The 27343-nt window shown below is 36.1% G+C and overlaps 1 protein-coding gene across 9 annotated transcripts in view; it reads left to right on the top strand.

Annotated features, from left to right (window-relative positions):
- Positions 1-27343, top strand: part of RANBP10 (RAN binding protein 10) — a 152796-nt gene that overhangs the window by 19176 nt on the left and 106277 nt on the right. For all 9 annotated transcript variants that reach the window (XR_004231647.1, XR_004231648.1, XM_031950253.1 and 6 more), the window contains one exon: positions 2643-2695. Coding sequence is in view for 7 of the 9 variants with exons in the window: in XM_031950253.1 (XP_031806113.1) it covers positions 2643-2695 (53 nt within the window). In the remaining 2 variants the exon portion in view is untranslated. The remainder of the gene's footprint in view (positions 1-2642; positions 2696-27343) is intronic.

The following is a 27343-nucleotide window of genomic DNA, read 5'->3' on the forward strand; positions in this document are numbered from 1 at the left end:
ATTTTTAGCTATTTTGAATGGAAATATTTGCAAACATATTGTCTCTGCTTTCTGTTTTAAAAAGATTTTTGTTACGTTTTGTTTTATATACTATTAATATTCCAATAGATTCTCCCAGATCCCTCCTTTATTAACAAAGAAAAGGTTAAACAAAACCAACCAATGCATTTGAATCTGACAATTTATTCAACTTTCTATACCTATAATCCTTGGCCTCTTTGGTGAGAGGAGAAAGGTGTGTTTTTTCATTTGTCCTCCTGAAATGGGTTGTAGTATTTAATCTGAGACTAGCTGCCTCTTGGTATAGTTTTCATTTGTGTCATTGTAGTTTTTGTGTATGTCTTTCTTTGGTTTCTATTGTCTTAAATGATATAATGAACTTAATTTGACCTTTTCCTAATGTCTTAGCATCATCATGAACAGTATTATTATGTGCTGTAATTCAAGGCTTCTCAAGGTGTACTCTCCCCATAATCTTTCCCTCCAGTCTACTCCCAAAGGTCTCTGACTTAACTGGTTTTCACATTCTTCCTTCTTCTCTGGTCTATCAGTGAACATTTCGTACTATGAGCAGTGAACATGCATCCAGTAGTCTCTCCCCTCATATCTCTAAAATATTGTAGAATATGAAACCAAATAATTTAAACTGGTTTAGAATTATTTGTAAAGCAAAATTAAATAGCCTCTGAGGGAATCTGAAGGGCTTACACTATAATCTTGTGATATAGTGTCAACAGCTAGGAAAGTGTTCAATGGCTTGTTTTTATTTTTGACCATGGTGTTGATTTATCCTCACTATTTGGAGGCCTTTTTGGCTTTCTTCTTAGTTTTGACTCTTATTTTGAGTGATGAGTTTGCTGCCTTTGTGACTTAGTTATTTTCTCATTTGCTTGTCTAAAGGACTAATGATATATAGACATACACATATATGTGTGTATGTGAGAGATACTCTGGGAATGTTGTATGAGGAAGTTTTAACTGTAAAACTTACCTGGTACGTAGTTCAGTGTTCAGCCTTTGACAGAATCACAGAATATCAAAGTTGAAAGGAACAGTCAACCAATCTAGTCCATTCCATACCTGAATTAACCAATAAACACTCACATTTTTAAAGTATTTTGCTAGATGCTGGAGGTACAGATATGATCAAGGAAATTCTCCTGGCAAGAATCTTTTTTTGCTCATTGAGCTCTACAGATAACATTGTTGGGGTTCTTGTGGGGATAAAAAAGGTTAGATTTTGGGGACATGGCCCTGCCACTTAATAGCTTGTGTGATTTTGCTAAATCATTAAAATTTTTACTGTCTTTTAGCTTGGATGTTTCTTGAGGGCCTCCACTTTGGATTTTGTCAACTTTTCATACTTAATGCTTAGCACATATTAAATACTTCTTAAATATTTTTGAACTTTTGGAGAATCCTTTTGAACTTTATTCCTCATCTGTTAAATGAGTAATTATACTACCTTCCTCCCAGGGTTATTTTGAGGTTCAAATGAGAAGTTTGTAAAATATTGGTTAAATTTTACTTGGAGAAGACAATGTCCAAAACATGGATGTTCATTATCCTTGGGGCAAACTGAACTTAACTGGGCTAATCTTCAGAGAATGGACATATCTAGTTTATCCCATAATCAGAGCCCTTCCACCTTACTGGATCTGCTTAGGTTTGTATTTTTCTGGAAGTCTTTGTGAACCCATGGTTGCTTCTGTGTCACAGTGACTCAATAGAGTAGTACTTAAATGGGGTGATTAAGTAAGGAGATAATACGTTTACAAATGTAGTTGTGTTCTGGTTCTTTACTCAAAAGAAAGTCAGAACCTTGGTATAATAGTGAAATTTAGCTGTGTTTTCTAGGTCTTTGGAACTGTTGCTTAGTAAGCCTTAAATTCTGTGAATCAAGAAACCATTTGATAATATATTAAGGTGGGTTCTACTCTCAACGACCATTATATCTGAAAGGGAAGGGAGATAGTTGTATTATCCCCATTAAGCCTTTAAAAAATGTCAGCAGTGTCTCCCCATCTAGGTGAATATTATATATGATGAGTGGGCTCATGAAAGAGGATCATCTTGTCCTTATAGTCTTTGGCAGGGTCCTAGATGGTGTTGGAAGGTTATAACTGTAAGGATGCCAGTGAGTCTTGTAATATCCATTTGGGGGATTATGAGGGCTGTGGAAAAAGTATGATTGTGTGATCAATATCCAGTTAGGTTATGTACTTATTTTCCTATGTCAAATCTGGGTCACTTCTGTAGAGCTCCTTTCCTGTGGGACTCGGTCATCTCTATCACTCTGCCTGTAAGTACAATACTACTTATGGTTTTCATTTTTGTCAGCTCCTGGGAGCTACCTTCATTGGCGTTTAAAAATCAAGATTAATTGTTGATTACTTAGAGCTGGTTAGCCCTGAAAATAGAGCTTGATATTTCCAGTTTGATAGAGTGCTTAGTTCTTTCCACTGCTTTAAGATATTCTCCATTTGAAAATTAGAATTCATACCCCCCCCCCCCAAATCTTGATGCTTTAACTATTTTCTCTAGTTTATTACTCTTTCCATTCTCCTTCCTCTCTTCCCCCAAGAAGCTTTCAGGAGAGAGAAGGATAATTGTATGCTAACCAACATTATTTTTTTTTTAAGGTACATGGGAATAGGACTCTCTGCCCAAGGTGTCAACATGAACAGACTGCCTGGTGAGTCACTAGTCAAAAGAACATTTGTTCTGCTCTCTAGATCTATTATGGGAAGGGAATCCTCTTAGCATAAAGCCATGATAGGATTCCTATCTATCTATGAGTCTGTAATCTAGAATATGGTTGGAGGGAGAATGGCAAATATGAGCTGCATTCATTGGTCTGTGATGTCATTTTGGGGATCAGCCAATGATCTGGAATTTCTGGTCTTTGTGGGATTCAGTTCCAAAAATGAATTTGTGTTTGCTTTGCATTAGTGGAATTTGAACTGTTGGTGGTTTCAGCTAAGTGACCTTGGCCTTTTTCCAGTATGATACGCCTCAGTAACCAAAAATTCCTATTGGCTTTTATTAACTGAACTGGGGCTTGGGACATGGACCTTCAGCAGGTGTGTTGCCAACTCTTGCTCCTTTGTTATTCCAGAGTGTTTAAGATCAAAGTTTTAAAATTTCTTCAATACGTGGAACTTAGTTGTTGAGGTTTCTTAGTAAATGAGATTTCATTAATAAGTAGGCTAGAGGGCACCCAGGCAATTCTGTCAATACCACCAAACCATGCAGAGTTTGGTCTTACTGATTGGCTTTGCCATGCAAATTATTGGAAGTGCCCTTTCGGTCACTTAATGAAAACTTAGGCTGTTTGATATCAATGATGAAGTACTTTGAAAGATAGGGGCAGCCAAGTGGCACAGAGGATAGAATGCCAGGCCTGAAGTCAGGAAGACTCATATTCCTAATTTAAATCTAGTCTCAGACCCTTAGTAACTGTGACTGACCCTGGGCAAGTCACTTAACCCTATTTACCTTAGTTTCCTCATCTATAAAGTGAGCTGGAGAAGGAAATGGCAAATCACTATCTTTACCATGAAAACCCCAGATGGGACCACAAAGAGTTGGAAATGACTAAACAACAACAATAAACTTTGAAAGATGGGTGATTGATTATTTTGATGTGGATAAAGAATACAGCTGTTCCACACCTGAGATAGCTTCCGCAACAGAATAATTCATCTTTTGATGGCCATATATCTGGTGCTGAGTTTCTCCCTGAATAGTGAGTCAGGCTGTGTGCGAAATGATACAAACATTGTCAGGCTCAGCCGGAGCTCGACAGTCCATTGGCACAATTGTAAAGAACCTGTGGTCTCCTCTGTATCATGATGAGGCATTGGAGAAGGACTTTAATGGAAAATGTCTTAAATAGTAAGCAATATTAAGTGTAACCAGAGGAAAAAATACGTAAGTATGTTTAAAATTAGAGATAAATGAACTTACATGAGTGGTCTGACAGCTGGACAGTTAGGATTCAGATTTATGTAGTGGAGCAGATAGCTGACATCGTTTTTTGCAAGCAGCTTTAGAGATTTTTCATTGAAAAGATCAAAGTGAAAAGCAAAATACTTTTCTGACAGAGTGTGTTAGATCACAGTTATTGCAGAGTTACCTGTCCATCTTCTGATTGATGGAACTAGGGCAGGACTTCTTGTAAACATGGAGGAAGGAGGAGCCAAGCAAAATAATGTGTGAATACTGAGGTGAAAGGAAGGAATATCCTTTAAAAATAACGTTACTCCAAATTGCAAAGAGTAAAGATTCTGAGTTGTTATGGTAACTGGAATGCATAATGTAAAAAGATCTCCCCAAAAGAGAAACCCCCAAACTGCTCTTAGATTGCTTGGCAAAGATTACCTAAGTGTTGATGGTATTGGTCTGTAGTATATAAATACTCTAGTAGGAAGAAGAAGGAAAAAAAATCTCTTAGAAGAGGTTGCATTGCATGTGTGTGTGCTTGTGTACAGACTTCTTTATTTGAAATAAAAGCTATGTAGCCTTTTCTCCGTCTCTGAGGCCAGTATTCCTCAGTGCAGTAGAGACAGACCTCCTTGGAACAAACTGCTGAGAGCACACTAGTAATTTTATCTTGAACTGTTTTGGGAGTTCCTCTCCTACTCAGTTCCTGAATTCTTATGCCCAGCTCATGCTGTCTTTAAGGTGGTGAGGGGTTCATTCTAAGTGCTTCTATTCTTTGTGCTTCTATGCCTTTTCAGCCTCTTGGTCTGTCCCTATCTCTGTCTGTGTGTCTGTCTTTTCTTTTTCTTTTATGTTGAATGGGCTCTGGGAAGATGGGCATAGCGTTTTCTCTATAGAAACAGAGACCTCTGTTTTACATCCTTTCCCCACATAATGACATTCATCCCTGGCGACTTATTACAATCAGTGAGCCTAATTAGAATGCACTAAAATGTAAGCACCTGCCCCAGAGCAGCCTATTGTCACGTGGAAAGAAGGCTGACTCTTGGCTCTGGAGACCTGCATTGGAGTCCTGCTTTGATTCTGGCTGGGCAAGTCACTTTGTTTCTGTAATCCCCTGTCCTACTTCTGACTCATAGAGGCTGTGAGGAAAGAGCTTTGTAAACATTAAAATGCAATAAAGATGGGAGCTGCTGTTATGGGGATCATGAGCAATGGTAGGTGTTAAGTAATGGAGTCCAGCTAGTAGCATCTATCTTTGAATCACAGGATCATAGATTGAGAACTAGACAGGACCTCAGAGGCATTTAGACCAACTTTTTTGCTTTTGTCAGAATAGAATCTTTAGGCTTGGAGATTTTAAAAGTTATATAAAGGTATTCTAAAGGATACTTCATCTCCTTCTCTGGGCACTGTCATTGGCTGCCCCCATACCTGGTGCACTTTCCTTCCTTAATCTTGCCTCCAGGCCTCCCTGGCTTCCTTTAGTTTCAGCAAAAGGCTTCTCTTCTACAAAATGTCTGTCTTAGTCCTCCTTAACCTTGGTATCGGCTCTCTGAGACTGTCCTGAATTGATCTTAAATATCTTTTATTTGAATGGTTATTTGCATGTTATCTTCTCAATTTAGATTGTGAGCTCTTTGAGAGGTTTTTGCCTTTTTTTTTTTTTTTTTAAATAGCCTTTTATTTACAGGTTATATGTATGGGTAACTTTACAGCGTTAACAATTGCCAAACCTCTTGTTCCAATTTTTCCCCTCCTTCTTTTCCCCACCCCCCCAGATGGCAGGATGACCAGTAGATGTTAAATATATCAAAATATAAATTAGATACACAATAAGTATACATGACCAAAACATTATTTTGCTGTACAAAAAGAATCAGACTCTGAATTATTGTACAATTGGCCTGTGAAGGAAATCCAAAATGCAAGTGGACAAAAATATAGGGATTGGGAATTCAATGTAGTGGTTTTAAGTCATCTCCCAGAATTCTTTCTCTGGGCGTAGCTGGTTCAGTTCATTACTGCTCCATTGGAAATGATTTTTTTTTTTTAATTTTCAAAATTAGATATTTTCAAGATTAGTTTTTTTTTCTGTTTATAAGTTTTTTATTTTTATTTTTATTTAATAGCCTTTTATTTACAGGTTATATGTATGGGTAACTTTACAGCATTAACAATTGCCAAACATCTTGTTCCAATTTTTCACCTCTTACCCCCCACCCCTCCCCCCAGATGACAGGATGACCAGTAGATGTTAAATATATTAAAATATAAATTAGATACACAATAAGTATACATGACCAAACTGTTATTTTGCTGTACAAAAAGAATAAGACTCTGAAATATTGTACAATTAGCTTGTGAAGGAAATCAAAAATGCAGGTGTGCATAAATATAGGGATTGGGAATTCAATGTAATGGTTTTTAGTCATCTCCCAGAGTTCTTTTTCTGGGTATAGCTAGTTCAGTTCATTACTGCTCCATTAGAAATGATTTGGTTGATCTGGTTGCTGAGGATGGCCTGATCCATCAGAACTGGTCATCATCTAGTATTGTTGTTGAAGTATATAATGATCTCCTGGTCCTGCTCATTTCACTCTGCATCAGTTCGTGTAAGTCTCTCCAGGCCTTTCTGAAATCATCCTGTTGGTCATTTCTTTTTTTTTTTTTTTTTTTTTAATAGCCTTTATTTACAGGATATATGCATGGGTAACTTTACAGCATTAACAATTGCCAAACCTCTTGTTCCAATTTTTTACCTCTTCCCCCCCACCCCCTCCCCTAGATGGCAGGATGACCAGTAGATGTTAAATATATTAAAATATAAATTAGATACACAATAAGTATACATGTGTTGGTCATTTCTTACAGAACAATAATACTCCATAATATTCATGTACCACAATTTATTCAGCCATTCTCCAACTGATGGGCATCCACTCAGTTTCCAGTTTCTAGCCACTACAGAAAGGGCTGCTGCAAACATTGGTGCACATACAGGTCCCTTTCCCTTCTTTATGATCTCTTTGGGATATAAGCCCAGTAGTAACACTGCTGGATCAAAAGGTATGCACAGTTTGATAACTTTTTGAGCATAGTTCATTGGAACTGATTTGATTAATCTCATTGCTGAGGATGGACAGGTCCATCAGAATTGGTCATCATATAGTATTGTTGTTGAAGTATATAATGATCTCTTGGCCCTGCTTGTTTCATTCAGCATCAGTTCATGTAAGTCTCTCCAGGCCTTTCTGAAATCATCCTATTGGTCATTACTTACAGAACAATAATATTCCATAATATTCATATACCACAATTCAGCCATTCTCCAGTTGATGGGCATCCATTGAGTTTCCAGTTTCTTTGCCTTTCTTTTCTAATTATATTCTCTCTTTTTAAATTTTTTTTTTTTTTGAGGCACTTAGGATTGAGTAACTTGTTCAGGGTCATACAGCTAAGAAGTGTATGAAGCTAAGAAGCCCTTCTAAGTATATTTGCAAGTTTTAACCTAGTGATTTATTAATGCTAGTTGAATTAAAACAGGATGTGATACAGTTTGTTTTAAAGACTCACAACCTTGCCTGGGGGTACTCTTCTTTATCTCTGGATCCTTAAAGTGGTAATGTTTTCTTATCTTCCTTTTCCTTAGTGAACTCCCCACTTACTTAATTTCCTGGAAATGCTTGATTTCTCTTTTCTTGGCTTAGTTATGCTTTTCTGAACTTCTGTACTTATTAAGCAATGGGGATAAAAGGACTGCTTGAGGTTTGTAGAAAAAGCAACCTTTTTACTACCATAATGGAAAAGCAGCTTAAATGCTAAGAGAATAAACTCTTAACAACTAAGAGGAGCTCCTGCCAAGATCTTGTGAGTCCACCCTATGTATCATCCCATTTGGGGCTTCTTTGGTCTTTTCTTATGTAGTGCTCACTTTAATCATGTACTGCTAAACCAAATTTGACTTTAATGGGCTGTTTTCTACAGGGTGAGACTTTTTGCTTGTCCCTTTGCTGCCTCTTAGATAATTTCAATTTCCTATTTGATTATTTGCACCTTGATTGTAGTAGTCAAACTTGATCATTATAATAACCAATCAGGAAAACAGATAAAGGAAACATGCCTGCATCTCTTGTTGCAGTGTCAGACACGGTACTTGACTGCTTGTTTTTCTCCTCTTTTTTTTTGTTGTTGGATTAATGGGATAGCTGAGTGGTCAACAAGGGTGTATTTAGAAGGGCCTATGATTATAAAAACAAAAGGCATTCAGAAAATTTGTTGTTCCTATTTTATTGTAAGCTCCTTGAAGATAGGAATATATGGTTTCATCTTTGTCATTTCAGGCACTTGATATGTATGTTGAATTGAATAGCAAAAATTTAATGAATATTAAGTGCTTTGTCTTTATTAGGTTCTGTGCTAGGTGACAAATACTAATTAAAAAAAAAACAGCTGAGTCCTTGTTCATAATGAGCTTACAAATAAACAAATGTGGAAAGGGGGAGAATAAAACATATCTATAGAAATATAGATGCCCAGGGCATCCTAGAGGGCTTCATATAGGAAGTGGTCCCTTTGTGGAGCCTGAAGGAGGACGAGAAGAGGATTCTGAATCTTCCTACTACTATTGCGTCATTAGCAGCTCTTTTATTTGAAGACTTTCACTATTCCAAGCATGCGGTATGGTAAGTGGAAATGTTTAGTGGTATGAAGTGATGGTTCTGTAGGTCTCTTATTCCTTCTCCTTAGTGAATTCTTCACTCAATTAATTTCCTGGTAGTATTTGATTCTTCTTATTTTTGGCCTAGTTATGCTTTCCTGAACTTCTGTACCGATTAAGCATTGGGAATAAAGAGATTGCAGGTGAATCTTAAGACTGGCTTGTAGATCAGTTTGGCATAGTGTCACGGACTTGTTATGGTAAGTAAGACTGGAGAAGTAGACTGGACCCAACTTTTGGAAAAGTTTCTTGTCTTTAAGATTGTGCATATAAGACCACTACACACCTCTCACATTGGCTAAGATAATGACGAATGTTGGAGGGGATGTGGGAAAACTGGGACACCAATACATTGTTGATGGAATTGCAAATGGATCCAACAGTATTCTGGAGAGTAGCTTGGAACTACGCCTAAAGAGTTATCAAACTGTGCATACTCTTTGATCCAGCAGTGTTTCTAAAGGGCTTGCATTCCGGAGAGGTCTTAAAGGAGGAAAAGGGACCCACATGTGCAAAAATGTTTGTGGCAGCCCTTTTCATAGTGGCAAGAAATTGCCCATCAATTGGAGAAAGGCTGAAAAATTATAATACATGAATGTTATGGAATATTGCTTTGTAAGAAATGACCAGCAGGAAGATTTCAGAAAAGTCTAAAGAGACTTACATGAACTGATGCTAAGTGAAATGTGTAGAACCAGATCATTTTACATGGCAACAACAAGATTATATGATGGTCAATTCTGATAGACACCACTCTTCTTAGCAATGAGATGATTCAAACCAGTTCCAATGATCTTCTGATGAAGAGAGCCATCAGTACTCAGAGAGAGGAGTGTGGGAACTGAGGGTAGTTTACAACATAGCATTTTCACCTTTTTTGTTTGCTTGCATTTTATTTTCTTTCTCATTTTTTTTTTTTTCTGTTTGATCTGATTTTTCTTGAGCAGCAAGATAATTGTATAAATATGTATGCATATATTGGATTTACTATATATTTCTATCATGTTTAACTTTTTGGATTACTTGCCATTTAGGGGAAGGGGTGGGAAAAGGGAAATTGGAACACAAGATTTTGCAAGGATTAATGTTGAAAAATTATCCATGCCTATTTTGAAAATAAAAAGCTTTAATTAAAAAAAAAAGATTGTACATCATAAGTCCTTGGGAAGTATTTATTGAACTTGGAATGAATTTTTCTTCAGTAAATTAATTTGTAGTAGAATAGCTTCTCACAAATAATTTTTCTTTATTATAACTTTGCAATATCTTCCTTTGTGATTCAGGATAAATTGCATCATCTTGTGCCTCTGTTCTTTCATTCATAAAGTAGAGGTTTATTCATCAGTCTAGATTTTGTCTGTTCATGTTTCTCAAATACTTTGAAAATATCCTTTTGAATATAGCTCTATTAAAACAGTACTAGATGGTGTAGCTTGGTATGAAGCAAGAATTTTAGGCCAGTTACCACTAATTAAGATTTACAGGGGATGATGGGTATGAAATCCAGGAGGGGAAAATGTTTTGAAAACAACTAATACAATATTGCATTTCTCTTGTCATCAAACTGAACCCTGATAGGAAAATAATTAGATCTCTGTTTTCACTAACCTCTAACTGAAATTTGGCTTTCTTTTCTTATTCCCACTCACTTTTGGCTTTCTAGGTACATCTAAGCAATCATTTCATTCACACCTGGGAAGATACTTCTAGATAATCTAGTCCAATTCTCTTATTTTACAGATAAGGAAATTTAGGTCTCAGAAGGTTAAATTAGATGTTTAAAGTCACACAACTAGAAACTATCAGAGTGAGAATTTGAAATCAGGTCATACCTTTAAGTTGGTGTTTTTTCTACTACACCATTCTGTGCTCAATTGTTTTTTTAATAGATGAGAAGGGGAAAAGGTACTACAGGTAAGGTTGTTTTCATCCTTTTTTTTTTTTTTTTTTTTTTTTTTTTTTTACTTACTAACTTATTGCAGGCTTCCTTTCCTTTACATGGTATTTGTTTTCCATTTTCCTAGATATTAAAGATTAAAAATGGAAATAGAACTCAAATTTCATCTGGATAAGAGTTTAGGAATTAGGAAAACTAATTAATAGTCAGAATAGCTCTCTCAGCCCCTGAGAACCATTTTATAATGGGCCAGTCTCCTATTAGGTGTCAGTACTATTTTCTTTGAAGATACCAATTCCTTGTTGCTTTATTCTGTGCCTTCCTGACTGTCCACAAGAGCTGCTCAGCAGGTTCAGCAGCAGACTCATTTTTTTTTATTTTATTTTTTTTATTTAATAGCCTTTTATTTACAGGATTTATACATGGGTAACTTTACAGCATTAACAATTGCCAAACCTCTTGTTCCAATTTTTCACCTCTTACCCCCCCCACCCCCTCCCCTAGATGGCAGGATGACCAGTAGATGTTAAATATATTAAAATATAACTTAGATACACAATAAGTATACATGACCAAAACATTATTTTGCTGTACAAAAAGAATCAGACTCTGAATTATTGTACAATTAGCTTGTGAAGGAAATCAAAAATGCAGGTGTGCATAAATATAGGGATTGGGAATTCAATGTAATGGTTTTTAGTCATCTCCCAGAGTTCTTTTTCTGGGTATAGCTAGTTCAGTTCATTACTGCTCCATTAGAAATGATTTGGTTGATCTCGTTGCTGAGGATGGCCTGATCCATCAGAACTGGTCATCATCTAGTATTGTTGTTGAAGTATATAATGATCTCCTGGTCCTGCTCATTTCACTCAGCATCAGTTTGTAAGTCTCTCCAGGCCTTTCTGAAATCATCCTGTTGGTCATTTCTTACAGAACAGTAATATTCCATAATTTTCATATACCACAATTTATTCAGCCATTCTCCAACTGATGGACATCCATTCAGTTTCCAGTTTCTAGCCACTACAAAAAGGGCTGCCACAAACATTCGTGCACATACAGGTCCCTTTCCCTTCTTTATAATCTCTTTGGGATATAATCCCAGTAGTAACAAGCAGACTCATTTTTTAATGTTAGTAGCAAGTTTACTAAAAAATTACATTGACACTGAACCAAGGCACTTGATCTCCTGGTTGCAAGATAAATATTATTTTCTGAACTTTTCCTTTTCTTCTGGGATTAGTAAGAACAAATAGGTGTTTAAATGGTCATTTTGGGACATTAAATCAAAATGCTCAATAATAATAATGGGACTTGTAAACTCTTCCAAGTACCTAAGTTAGGGTTATTGATCAGCATGTCTCTGAAGCCCTCTTCCACTGTCTCATTGTGGCAGGGGCCTGGCCCTCTATTCTCTGACAGCTGAATACAGAAATCTTAGAGGACCTAATCAACTATGAAGGCTTCAGATATAGGCAGGCAAATACATTTCATGTCTACTGTCTTGAGGACAACCCTGACCAAGTTTGGAGAGTCTTGTCACTAAGTTGGTTGTAGGAGGATTGTTTTTGGTCATAGCTGTCTCCAACATGATACACTAACCTGTAGAAGAGTCAAATCCACTTTGGTGGAGATAATACACACATGTTGATAAAATCATACTTTCTTGCATTTCTCTCCTAGCTGCTTAATATCTAAATTGTATTTCTAATTCAGTTGTATGAGTGGTTCTTACCCCAAATCTGTGATTTCAAAGGAAAATGTAAACCTAGAAAAGAAAATAATTAGATTTTTATTTTCACTAACCTCTAACTGAAATTTAGAATTTCTGTTATTTAAAAACATATTTCTGAGAAGGGGTCCAGAGGCTTCTCCAGGCTGCCAAGACACAGAAAAAGTTTAGGTAAAGTCCAACCCACTTAACTTTTGATAGTTATTAAGTTGGATAGATTAATGGCGAAGAGAATCATCCTAATCTTCAAAAAGACAGGATGGTAGGTTTATAAAATTTAGAGCTTGAAAGGACCTCTGACTGAACTCTCTTATTTACAAAGGAAGAAACTGAGGTCCAGAGAGATGGACAGTGCCTTCCTCAGAGTCGCACAGAAATTGAATGGTAGAGCTTTGGGTTTTTGAACTATAAGACTTCTGTTGTAGTTCATGGATTTCTATCCTTGTTACTTACTGATTTCAGTTTTTGCTTTAGATTAGTTATGGGAGGATTTATTTTCTTTTGGTTGAAGAGATCCAAAATTATTTTCTCTCATAGGGCATTGAGAACTGCACAGTTCTATGAAGTGGGCTATTACAACTTGGGGTTTCTGTGGGCTAGGCTTTTGTTCAAATACACATCTATTGTCTGAATGTTTACTTAAAATGTTCTTTGCCTTCTGTAGCTGTGGTGGACATTGTACGGGATCAGGAGTTCTAAATTTCTGGGAATGGGTGGAGTGAACTGCTCTTCCTCAACTTTTTTTCCTTCTGAAATATCATTTGAAGCTTTAGCTTTATGTTCACAGAAGAGTGAAAAGTACAGGTAGACAAAGTCAGATGATTAGAAATATATGAGGGTGGTATTTTCATAGTATCAAAAATGCTGTGGCACAATTCCTTGAACATACATAATAGGCCTGTAATTAATATTTGTTGTAACTTGGCCAATATTTTAAGTTGGTGTTTTAATTTGTATTTTAATTTTAAGGTTCACTTCGCAGTTCCCTATGTAATATTTACCCCTGTAACTTTGATAATTTTATATTGCTTTCATTTAATTTTTAGATCAATCTCTTTTAATACCAACTATTAACAATCTTTTTTTCACAGGAATCCTTGGATTATTAGAATTGGAAGGGACCTGAAAAGTCATTTTACAGTTGAGTAAACTGAGGCCTAGAGAATAAAAATGATTACATGAAATGAAAAGCATTACATAGATAGTAAGTGGAGCGGGTCTGGGATTCAAACCTAGGTTTACTAACTCTGAATCTAGTGCTTTGTCAGAAACTTTATTGAGTTTGAACACATTTGCCTGAAACGGAGAAAAGAAGGAGTTGGGACTAAGTAAGGTAGTGAAGAACTTTAAGAAAAGAAGACCCTGCTGGTAGACAATTATTCATGGTATATTGTTCTATGGTCAAAGAACATAATAGAGAAGCTAAAACAGTAGTATCATCCAGAGTGAGCGACACTGTCATGTTGGAATGGCTACGGTCTGGAGAGACACTAGACTAGTTACTGTTTCCTTGACTATTGTGCATGGTGACCAAATCGTGGCCCAACTAGTTTTATTTTTTTCATAGGAAACAAATACAAAGTCTAACCATCATCAGGCATACTTTGTCACCTTTGAGGTACCCAGAGGGAAGTGCTTTTTCCATTCTTCACCAGAAAACATGGTAGGAACCAGGGGTGTGTAAGGGAGGAGTAGTCGACAATCAGAATACCTGAACATGCATTGACTTTATAGGTTCACAGGTTCATGGGTAAGTGGACATTTCCAGTTTGACGCTTCTTGTACTACTTTGAATATTTTTGACATTTATTCCTTTGATAATCAAAGCCATCATCTGTTGTCAGAATAGTATTTGTATGATTTCTTTAGCATGAGTATTGAAGTAAATATGCTTTAAGGACTAGATTCAGAATAGGACTTTATCAGTATTGGTTTAGGCTTAAAATTTCATCTGAATTCTTCCTAGTGGACTTGTTATCTTGCTCCTTCAGTGTTCTTAGTCCCTTGTCTGTCTCTCTCTTTTATCTCCATCACATTCACCCTATATTTACTTACTATCCATATCCCCCAGTAACATGAAGCTCCTCACAGTGAGAATTCCATTCTTACCTTTGTATTGCCAGTACCCAGCCCAATGATGTCAGCACTTAATGATGTTTGTTTAATTGAATTTCTGTCATTCTACAGAGCAATTTATTTTGATATCTCAGGATGGCAGGTTGATAAAGAAAGAATGAAATTGACAGAAGATTTTGTTTTGGATTTTTGCTTCTGTTTAGATTTGGAAGAGACTGTCCAAATGAAGGGGTTCATTTTTAATATTTTATAGGGGGGAAAAATGAGTTCATGATGGATTCCAATGGTGGCCAATTAGTGATTCCCTTACTGAGTGTTTCTCACATTTTGAGTTGAAAAAGAGCCATTCTATTGTTAATGCTGTAAAGTTACCCATGCATATAACCTGTAAATAAAAGGCTATTAAATAAAAAAAAAAAAAGAGCCATGTTTAACTTATATTGGATTTCTTGATGTCTAGAGGAGAGGGGAAGGGGAAAGGAGGGAGAAAAATATGTATCACAAGGTTTTGCAAGAGTGAATGTTGAAAACTATCTTTGCATGTATTTTGAAAAATGAAAATCTATTATTATAAAAAATGCCATATAAATGTAAGTTGTTGTTACATAGTAATAATTTTATTTAATGAGGTCTTAATTTTGGAACTAAGTACAAGGGGATTGAGAATTATTATTGTGTCATCTACTCAAACTAAGCTTCTTGAGGACATTTCAACTCATCTGTCAATTAGCACCTCACCCAGCACATAATAGGTGTTTAATAAGTGTATGTTCAATTTCAGGATTGCAGCTCTGCCAGTCTTTCTAGGTTCCCTTAGTTTTCAAGCTATCTTTTCTCAAGTCTCATCTGTTGTTGAATGTCTTCATTGATGGCAGCCTTCACGCTCAAAAAGCCTGGTAGTTTAGCTCAGCCTTTTATTTTTACAGTCTGGTAGTCTGGAGATGAAACTAAATCTAAGACCAGAGATAGTAGGAAGGCATTGATTGTATAATTTATGCTTGAGTGTGCCATTTATTGCCTCCATTTCTTTTCCTCTTACTTCTCAGCTCCTTGCCATCCAATTTCTATTTTTTGATTTAATAGGATTCTCCAAGGTTACTGCTCTTTAATTACCAATCTAATGGACTTTTCTTAACCCCATCTTTCTTATTCTCCATGGCATTTAATGTCCTGTTGACCAGCTTCTCCTCCTGAATGTTCTTTCTTCTTTGGTCTTCATGACATTTTTCTGTATTAGTCCTTTCTCCTCACTTTTAGACCACTTCTAAGGGCTCCAGGACTACTTCATTAATTGAACAATTTCACCAAAATGTTAGACATTTTAGAGGAGGATGTCTTGTAGGCATGTAACTCATGTTCTTTTTCCTCAAATTTTTGTCTCCCCAGACAAGTTGTCTTACTTTTCCAGAGGACATCTCCATACTTCCAGTGCCCAATCACGTTCACAACTCCTCACTCCCCTCCTCCACACCTGCCAATTCGCTGTAGAACTTTATTGTAGAGCCATTCCCATATCATTTTTTGTACAGGTGCCTGTTGTTCTTCTCCTTGTAGCCTCCTGCCCTTGCAGTATTTTGGATTCATAGGTTCAAGTTTCCTCCCCTCTCCAAACTGTTCTTTGCTAAGTTTTTAAATGATCTTCACAGGTGCTTTAGCACAAGCTCAACCATGTGATTTCCACAGATAGCTTCTAGTTACCTAGAGAATCAAACACAGATTCCTTACATTCAGAGTCCTGCCTTTTCTAGCTTTATTCTACATTTCTCCTAGATGACATTTCATTTTCTGTTTTTATGCCTCTTCATTTATTGTCCTCATGATTAGTTTCCTTCAAAGTACAACTCAAATGCCTCTTCTTCAAGTGCCTTCTCATTGAAACTACCTCAGATATATTTTCTATGTACTTACTTTAATATGCATTGTATATATTGTCTTCACTATGTGATGTAAGCTTCTTGAAGGGGGACTGTTTCATTGTTATATTTATATGCCTCCTGCTCTGGCTCCACATCCCCACCCTCCTCGAGCTCTAATGGTGGCTGATACATGCAAGGCACTTAACAAGTCTTTGTTGCTTGAACAGATGCACTTATGCTCCAGTGTGAAGTCCAGGATGTGCTTGTAGAACAACCTCTGTATGAAGGGAGAATGTGATTTTTTTGATGGTACATTTCTGGAGACACTAGACATCTAGGTCTGAATGATCCTGTTTGAGAAAGCATGCCAGCAGGGAGCCTGTGGGCATTGACATGTTTACAGCCTCCCCTGAAGTACTCTCTGATCTCCATGAAGTTATTGGGGTATCCCTGGTTATTCAACTATCCCTTATAATTACAGATTACACAAAATGGTGTCCATAGTTGCTTCTAAATAAGAGAGCTGGGCTGAAACAAGTTTAGAACTATTGGCTTCACATTTCTTACAAATTGCTAGAGGATCAGCCATGGTGTTTGTCTTGTTTTCTTTGCCAAATGATGAGATGTTAGATTCCATTCTTGAAGATAACACTTTCCATATCCTGGGAAACGTTCTTTTCTTGAAATGTTTGTTTTCTCCAGTCTAAGACTAGTTGAGGTACCTAAGTGCTTTTAGAGAGCCAAGACAGTTCTTTAGGATATTCAGAAGCAAATTTTCTGGTGTTTGTGTTACTTAAAGTGATATTACTGAGCCTATAATGGATTCATCTATTGTGAAACTATTAACTCTAGATTGCCTCAAAAGTTTGTAAACTGCTTGAGATTAGGAGCTATTTCATTTTGGTGTTTGTACCTGGGTAGACGGTGCCTAGGGAATTAACAGGATTTAGAATATACTTGTGGAATGAGTGACTCAAAAGATTTTCTCGGGGTTTTCTCTTTCCTCTTTTGGAGACTTTAGTGTTTTGGTTTGAAAGAAAGGAATGTTTGTGATTTGAGTGTCTTTGACTTTTGATCTTTGCAGAGCAAATTGGGCAATGTCTGTTTTTAGAAAATTTACTTTCTCATTGGAAGTCAGGTTTTGTTATGGACTAATAAATCTGGTTTTCTTAGTGTTCTGTGCCTAGTGCTGAGGTTTTGGAGAATTGAGCTATAAAATCCAAGTAGCAAATCAGAGGACGGTTTGAGATTCATAATTCATTAATTCAACTGCCTCTTATCTATGTACTAGTCTGTTCTAGGGATAATGGAGAACGTCGAAGATGTGCTTTACAATAATATACACCATTACTGGAGAGACAAGATAAGAATGTGAAATAGATACATTAAGCAAATGTGTGGCATGCTATAGGCCACACATAAAAACTTGGATGGATTTATAATCTCATCAGTGTGAACAGTTTTTCCTCCAGTGCAGTCAGCAAACTAACCATACTTTCTAATCCTGTTCATAAAGTCTCCTTAGAAGACCTATTATGTACGGATCTGCTGGAACACTACAGCTTTATTGAAGAAATGCTCTAAGCTAAGCCTTGATAGAGGTTGAGATTTTTAAATGGAAAGCAAAGCTGGGAAAGGCCATAAACATTGCACTGAAATTAGGAGATGGTTAGGACACTTACTTGAATAGACCAAAGTAAGGCCTGGGGGGAGTAGAAGATAATTTGGGAGTAACTACTTGGCTTTAATGCTAATTCAAGAGCTTTGAGTTCATTATGTTGAGCCTTCACTTGAATTCTTAGATGGTTATTGTTCAGAAATAGTGATATGGACCTACATAGATACTTATTAGTTATGTCTTTAGTTGAAATGGTAGTAAGGATGATAAGGAACGTTTCAGTTTATAATAGGGAATTCTTAACTTTTTTTGTGTTATGACCACTTTTATAATCTAGTGATATCTACGGGCTGATTTTCAGAATGTTTTTAAGTGCAAAAAGTGAAATAAATATAGGGTGTATATTAAAAGGATTAGGAGAGTTTTCAGCTTTAATAATTTAAGAAGTACAAAGGCTACAAACTTGCAAAAAACATTTGAAGAGTTGCTTATTTAAAATTTTCAAGTATTGGTAAGTTTCTTATGAACATTCAGTGTAATTGCTATCTTGTGTTAATGGTTACTGTAGCTGATTTTTCAACTTTTTAAAAACTTTCATCAGCTGCTTCTTAGTGGCAGAAAGGATTGTATTTTTAATCTTGGCCTTAAGGTCATTCAGAGAATGAGATTTTGATGCTTCACCACAATTTTGATGTGATCCTTTGAAGAGTTTAATGGAGATAAGACCCCGGGGAATCAAGCAAGAGGACCTCCTTTACCAATCCCCTGGTCTAAGGAAATTTCATCAGAAAGTGATAACTATATTATGTAATGACAAAGTGACACATCTTGTTAAAATTATGATATATAATAAATGTTATATGTGGAATAAATACATCATATGTAAATATAAAACTTAATTTATTATTCAAAATTTAAAAACTTTATGAGAAATTTAAATAAACTTTAAAGTGATATTTTTGTAAGCTTGTAGCCTTTATACTTTTGAAGTTATTAAAATTTAAAGCTGCACTAATATTTGTTGGACATTTTGTAGGCTCACAAAAGAAATACATTATATTGAAATACAGATATTATTTATTTTGAAAAATTGTTTAGGGGCAAGTTAGATGGTACAGTGGATAGAGCACCAGCCCTGAAGTCAGGAGAACCTGAGTTCAAATTTGGTCTCAGATTTAACACTTCCTAGCTGTGTGACCCTAAGCAAGTCACTAAATTTGTTTACAGATCCCAGGTTAAGAACCTTGGTTTACTTGAATGTGGGAAGCTTTGTTTTTTTTTTGTTTTTTTTTTATCAGCTTAGATCAGATCACTTGCTTTGTCCACAAAGAAGAAAATAGTATTTTCCCTTCAGGCCATTAGTGTTATGTCAGTAAGGATGAAGATGATGATAATCAGGCATCAATATGCTTGGTCATTGTTGACAGTGGAAGAATTTAAGTGAGGAATCCTTGTTGAACTCATTCAAGAAAAAAAATTTCTTTGGAATGGCTCTTATTAATGATTCAGTCTCCTTATTCTAGTGAGCACTTAGTCCTGTCTTCTCAGAGAACCAAAAGAAGGCATCCCTAAGAAGTGACTTATCTGCACAGTGTAACTTGAAGAGAACATTTCTTATGGTTCTTGGGACATCATCGTATCTATAAAAGGTACATGGAACCTTCTCACTGGTGGAGCAGAAACTTTGAGTTCTCAGTACATGGAGACAGCCTAGTTTTAGTGCTTATGATCATAGGATTTAGGGCTAGGAACGATCTTAGAAATAATCTAGTTGCACAGAGACTCAATTGTAGGACAGCTCTGAGGTTATCCAATTCAACTTAATTCCCTCTGTCTGATATTCTTGACACATATTCATCCATTCTCTACCTAGGGGAGAACTTTACACCTCTGCCAATGAGGAGAGAGGACAGCTCATTACACTATTTGACAGGTATAACTATTAAGAAGTTTTAACTTATATAAAAGTCAGAAACATTTGCAGCTTCCAATTTCCACACTCTGGCATCAAATAGAGCAAATATAGCTTCTCTACATATGACAGCCCTTCACTAAGTAGTTATCCTATTTCTCCCAAGCCCAAGTCTTTATGAATATTACTAAGGTGCAAATTTTCTTCTTCCCCTTGAATTTGTAGTAAGAAGTATGGGGTTGGGAACTGGGGAGGAGAGTTGACCTAGCAGATTTCTATATTTCTAGCTTTAACTACAATACTCTGTTTGGAAAAGCCGAAGTCATCATTCTTAAGTTTTGTAAACTTCCTATTCAAAAGAATAAACAGCTCACGATACCCTTGTGGTTACTTCATACTTCTTTTATCTTGCCTCTTAATTGGGCTTAGACAGTAGTAAAATAAATGCCATGTCCCCCAGAAATTAGGCATAGTATAGTTTCCAGGCAAAGTTTAACCACCTCATTTTATGGAGAAGAAACTAAGACCCACAGAGGGGTTAGTGACTTGCTTGCCAAAAGTTAGTGGGAGCAAATGGAGCCAGAATTTTAAGTTGGGTCCTTTCACTACAAATCTAATGCTCTTCCTTTTCTAGCATAATGCCTAGCATAGTGATAAACACTTCAATAACTGCTTGCTGTCTGCCCCATGCAGCCTATCTTAGAAGACCCAAAAGAAAGATGACTGGGGAAAAAAAACACCCAAATTTGAAGTTTTTATCAAATGTCTGATAGAACATAATGCATAAAAGCAGCTCAGTAAAGGTGATCCAGGATGCGCTTTTCAATTGTCCATGCCCATCTGTGCTTCATAGGACATAGGTTATAGAGCTGAGGATGCTCTTTGAGATCTTTGGGTAAAAGCAGCCTTGATGGATGATAACTTTTGAAGGGTTGTTGGTCCGTCCCAGTTAGCTATACTCTTTTGCAGAGGAGGGTAGGATAGGTAGATAGTGGTGTGGGCTCCTTAGAATACCTTTAGGGCTCTGCCTTGCCTATCTGTCTAGTTATTTTTGATGATAATCTTCTTTTAACATCACTTGGATGTCTGAGTATATTACTTCTCACCAAGTGAACAGTCCTTTTTATTCGAATTTTAAAAAGAAAAAGAACAGTTCAATAAAACTAATCAACTTATATACTGTATTTGACAATGTGCACAGTATTCTCTATCTGTTGTTGTCCATCTTTTCAAAGAAGAAAGGGAAATGATTTTCTTAATCCTCACCCCCTTCTCCCATGGCCATGTTTTTAAAAGGGTTTTGTTGATGCTTTTTTCTTTTAGAAAATTTTTTTTGTATTTTTACTTTATTCTCATTTTCCAGTGATTCACTCATGCCCAAAGACATCCTCCTACTCTCTCTTTTAAAATTTTAATTTTATCATTTTTTGTTACAGTTTTGAGTTCTGAGTTATCTCCTTCTCTTCCAGCCTCCCATTAGGGGCCAATATTCTCTGTAGCATATATAATTATTTATATATCTATTGTTATATAGAACCATATAATACATACTTCCATATCTCAGTTCTTTATTTGGAGATGTGATTAGCATTTTCCTTTATAAGTTCTTTGTACTTCATTTGAATGTTCATATTATTCAGAATAGCTTGGTCATTCACAATTACTCTCCAAATAATATTGCTGTTGCTGTATACAACATTCTTTTTCTTTCTTTCTTTCTTTTTTTTTTTTTTGTTTGTTTGTTTTAATCTGCATTATTTTCTCACAAGTTTTTCTGTTTCTTAGATGTGGCAGCTGAGGACAATCATCCCCCTCACCCAGGGCTTTGAAGTTTCTTTATTTAAAGGCCCACAAAACAAAGTTTTTGTTTTTACTATAGTCCAGCCCTCCAACAGTCTGAGGGACAATGAACTGGCCCCCTGTTTAAAAAGTTTGAGGACCCCTGTCTTACCAACATAGTAACATTCCATCACAATCACACATCACAACTTATTTGGCCATATCCAATTGATGGGCATCTTCCCAATTCTTTTGCCATCACAAAAAGAGCTGCTTTAAGTATTTTAGAACATTTAAGTTGTGTGTGTGTGTGTCTCCTTTTTATTATTATTATTATTATTATTATTATAGCTTTTTATTTGCAAGATATATGCATGGGTAATTTTTCAACATTGACCCTTGCAAAAACTTCTGTTCCAACTTTTCTCCTCCTTCCCTCCTCCCCCTTTCCTAGATGGCAGGTAGTCCCATACATGTTAAATATGTTAAAGTATAGAACATTTAAGTTCTTTTCTTTTTTCTCTGACACCTTGGGAAACATACTTATATTGGTATTGCTGGATTAAAGAGTATACATAACTCCTTGGGCATAATTCCATATTGCTCTTCAGAATGGTTAGATAGATAAATTCACCATTCCACCAACAATGTATTAGTATTTTAATTTTTCCACATCCCCTCCAACATTTGTCATTTCCCCTTCTCTCATTTTAGCCAATCTGATTGGTGTGAGATGTTACCTCAAAGTTGTTTTCATTGCAAGTAGATGAGGTACATAGAAGGTTCACTGGCTTGTGTCCATAGTTACTTAGAATTTGAAGTTATAGGAAGTATAGTTCATATTAAACTTCACCTTGCCTTTTCAGGTTTGGCTGTTTCTGTCTGGCACATAGGACAAAATTAGCTCATAGAGGCCAACTTTGCACTTAGGTGTTCTGATACTGGAGATATATGTTGCTTTGATTTCATAAATATGGAACCTTTGTTTTTAGATTTCAACTATTTATATTTTCTGATTTTATATGATTCTTGTCCATATTCTTCTATAAATCCTTCATAAAGTATCCAATAGGCACCATTAAGAAATCTTTCCTGGACTGTTAATAATTTCTCATTCTTGCTGTATGACTACCCAATTTCTTCTTTTCTCATTGCTCATATCCTCTATTTTGTCTTTTGCCTTGTCTTATTCTTTTTCCCCCCCCAAGGCAATTGGGGTTAAGCGACTTGCCCAGGGTCACAAAGCTAGAAAGTGTCAAGTGTATGAAGTCAGAATTAAACTTGGGTCCTCTTCACTTAAGGGCTGGTGTTCTATCTACTGCACCACCTAGCTGCCCCTACTTGTCTTATTTTTGAAGAATCTTTAGGAATCACATATGATTTCTTTGTTTTAGTTTAAAAATATTCCTTTTATTTTAAGTTCCAAATTCTCCATCTCCCAGCCTTTGTGCCCCACCTATTGAGAAAACAAGCAACATGATAATGTCCATTTTACATGGGGAATCAGGCAAAACATTTTCATATTGTCATATTACAAAGGAAGGTTAGAAAAATAAAGGGATTCTCATTCAATTCCAATAAATATTTTTAAGAAATAAAATTTTTGAACTATATCTGAGTGTTAAAGGGGAGGACATTAATTTATTATGAGAGCTGTGAACTTTGTTGACACCATTTTCTGTATTTCAGGTTTTTCCTGACAAGTTATGCTGGATTGGCAGGATCATCTTTTCCTGTTCTCCTAGTCCTAGATCAGACCAGAAGAGATGCCATATGTGTCATGTGGGTGTAGGGTACAAACAGAAGTAGTTTCAGTGACTTCCTCTTACCCTTGAGATAGAAGTTCAATTTGATCCTCTTGAGAGACTTTGACTTTGCCAGGTTTTTGGAACAGGAGGATAATATTGTAGGATTTCTAGTTTCTTGGAGAATTTCTAGGTGTGTTTTAGGTATTTTTGGTGTCCTGTAAGTGTGGAATTAAGAAATAGGTGGCATGGTGATTGGGTGTGGCCCAGAACCAGGCAAAACATAATAATTGACTAAAGGCTATGGAAGCAGGACTGGGTGAGATTCAGGTGAGTGTACCAGTTGTCCCACCTACATGTGAGTTGTTGAGAAAAGGCCAGTTGAACAGCTCTCCAAATCCTTGGAGGTTGTTGGGGGAAGCAATTGTGGTGCAGGTGATGATATATTAAGCAGAGTAGTATGTCTTGGCTGCTTTTTTGGAGAGAGAAACAATGGATGATTTGGTGTGTACTCTGACATTAGAGAGCATATAGGCTCCTGCGAGATGACCAAAATTGGAGGTATAAGGACTCTGGGCTCATAAGACAAAATTACCTATTGTTGATGAGGAGATTGTTTTAATAGGGACACAGTCACCTTTTCCTATATCTTCAGCTTCTCCTAGTGCCCACCTGAATAACTTGGCTAGTGAGTTACTGTAGAAGTATTAGGAAGAATGGTGCTCAGGTATTTTTGATGTCCTGTAAGTGTGGAATTAAGCTCAGATTTGGAGATTCAAGACCCTTTTGCCACCTGAGCTTAGGATTTCAACTTTCTGTTTTTATAGCAAGGGGGAAATACCTTTCTAAGAAACACTACCATCCAGTTGGAAGTTGTAGCAAGATCCTCTAACAGATTTAATTACCCTAAATAAAAAAGAAAAACACATTTAATGAGATGCAGGTTTACTTCATTTTTGTTGTTGTTGTTGCTGAGGCATTTGGATTAGTTAAGTGACTTGCCCAGGATCACACAGCTAGGAAGTATTAATATTAAGTGTTTGTTGAACTTGGGTCCTTCTGACTTAAGGGCTGGTGCTCTATCCACTGTGCCACCTAAATTGCCCCATGGGTGATATTCTTGCTTGGATTTGGTTAGGAAAATAACTAGATGTTGTTGTGAATTGTAAAGAAAAGCCACATATTGTCTGCAAGTAAGCTTGTTTTGGTCATATGCTTTTGCTGGGCATCAGGTTTAAGAAAATAGTCTGATTATCTTAAATGAAACCCTGCAGGCGAGATTCAGATGTTGAAGATAGTCAGGTATGAAATTAGTCTATTGTCCTCGTCTTCTGGTTCTGCTAACTGTTGAAGTTCACTTTGGTTGATTTGGTGTAGTGGGTATCCTGTCTGGTGTGTGCCTCATTAGCCAGTTCTGGGGTGTCTGTCTAATCACATTGACTGAGGCCCAATGGGGAGATGTTTTTTATGGGTGGGGAGTTTTCTGCAGCCAGCTGACATTTGACATCTATATCAACTTTGGGAAGAAGACCAGCAGATACCTTAGATCAGTGTGGGACATGAGGCTGTTTTTTATGCCAGATTAACTAAAAATGTATACATTAGTTTTGACCTGGGCCAAGTTGCATGGGATTTCACTAGAGGCCAAATGCTATTTTTGCATCAAGATGATTAAGAGCAACACTATTTTACAACTGCCTTTCTCGCCTTTCTACTTCTATATAAGACATGACCATATGAGTGAATCTCATATTTTTAAAAATTAGTTTTCATCATTTGCTTTAATAATATTTTGTTTTCTACTTTTTCTTCGTCCTTCCCCCAGATGTCAATCTGATGTAGGTTATACGTGTACAATCATAGTAAACATATTTTCACTTTAGTCATGTTATGAAAGAAGAATCAGAACTAAAAGAAAAACCAAAAAAGAAAGAACCTCCTCCAAGTGAAAATAGTATACTTTATCATTAATATTTAGATACATCTATGTGTAATTGTGTATGTATATTATATGTGTGTGTGTGCATGTAGATGTCTGTATATATATATGTACATGTGTGTGTGTGCATATACAAATATATCTGTGCTAAACTGTCACCTGTTTGGAAGGGGAGATGGGCAATGAAAGGAGAAAAAAAAAGAATAAGTTCACAGCAGAGAACAAAAGGATATTCTACTAGGAAGCAAAGAAAAGATGGACAGTCATGAATATAATATCTTCTTTATTATATATACTTTTTTGGAATGGAAATTTATTGACTCTTCCCTGATGTTTTGCTAGGCACATGACAATGTTTGTTTTGTTTTTAATTTTATTTTTCTGTCTTTTTCTAGTTTTTTCTTATTTTGTATTTAGTTTTAAATAAATATTTTTTTTAAAAAAGGGGAAGTTTTAAAAAAAAGAAACTAGTATGCTTTGATTTACATTCAGAGACTGCATACTTTTTCTCTGGATTGGATGATAGCATTTTCCATCATTAGTCTGAAAATCATATTATTGATCAAAGAAATTATATTTGGTAAAATTACATATTGAAGCATCAGCAGAAATAGTTTTTCATATTCCAATTATTCTTTGGCTACTTGCCACTCTTAAACGTGGTGTATTTTATTCTCAAAAAGAAAACTGATGTTATGATAAGCATCACCATTAATCTCTTTTTACCTTCTCATTGTGGCTGAGGCTTAAGCAGTTTAGAAGACTGTCCCTTTTCCCCAGAGAATTGGAGGCAGCAATGTAGATAGAAAAAAGAACACAGGATTTCAAGTCAGAGAATCTGGTTTCTAGTTCCAACACTTTTTTATTGTTGTTGTTATGATCTTGCCCAATCCATTTCTCCTTTGCTTATTTGAAAAATGAGAGGATTGGACCAGGTGGCTCTCTAAAGAGCCTTTTAGCTTGAAGTCTTAAGACCTCACGATTCTGGTGTAGTTGACTTTAGAGCATTTTAGGGGACGGACTGAGAGGCATCTGCCTTTGAGCAGTCAGGTGAGGGATTGGAATGTCTTCTGACTAGTTCATGTAAGCTCTTTAGAGAATTTACAGTAAGCTGTTAAAAACAGTTCCAGCACCTCTCAGTTCTAAGTCCCCAAGGATTTTGTGGATGATCCCTTTTCAGGATAAATTATAGGAACTGTGTATTAACTAGTCTTATTTGATTGAGGTATGTAGTAGTTTCCATCTTTGTAGACTTTTTTCTTGAAGTTGGAAGGTCTCTCTTTGAAGCTTGGAAAGCTTGCCTTTTCTCATTATTGGTGGCCTTATGTATTTATTTATTTTTTTAAAAATATTGTAGCTTAAATTCTCAGCTCTGCCATGCAACTCCTTCCTAGAGACTCTGCCAGTCTTTGTATAGTAAGTAGGCTTACTCTGATAATAGTCTATAGAATGATTCACTTAACTTAGACATAACAAGTATACAAGTAGATTTTTTAAAAGACATACAAGTATATTTTTAAAGTTAGTTTTTCAAAAAAGTAACTTTAAAAATGAAAAAACAGTATACTTATATTAATATGGTCTTCATTGTAGATATAACCGAGGATAAAGAATATCTTTGAATTACTATTATTGAATTAGTGATAATTTCTAGTTATATTATATTATAAGATACATTGTTGGTGGAACTATGAATACATCCAGCCATTCTGGAGAGCAATCTGGAATTATGCCCCAATAGTTATCAAACTGTGCATACCCTTTGATCCAGCAGTGTTACTACTGGGCTTATATCCCAAAGAGATACTAAAGGGAAAGGGACCTGTATGTGCCAAAATGTTTGTGGCAGCCCTGTTTGTGTGGCTAGAAACTGGAAAATGAATGGATGCCCATCAATTGGAGAATGGTTGGGTAAATTTTGTGTTAAGGGAAAAATTATTTTCTGGAAAAAAACCAGCAGGGATGAATCCGAAGGCTTGGAGACTTATGAACTGATCTAAGGAAATAGTAGAACCGGAGATCATTATATTTTCCAACAACAATACTATATGATGATCAGTTCTATGGGGGCCTTCAAAATGAGATAACTAAATATTTAATGAGCATTAATAATTGAACAGATAC

The sequence above is a fragment of the Sarcophilus harrisii genome, chromosome 2 (assembly GCF_902635505.1).
Source record: "Sarcophilus harrisii chromosome 2, mSarHar1.11, whole genome shotgun sequence".
Lineage (NCBI taxonomy): Eukaryota > Metazoa > Chordata > Mammalia > Dasyuromorphia > Dasyuridae > Sarcophilus > Sarcophilus harrisii.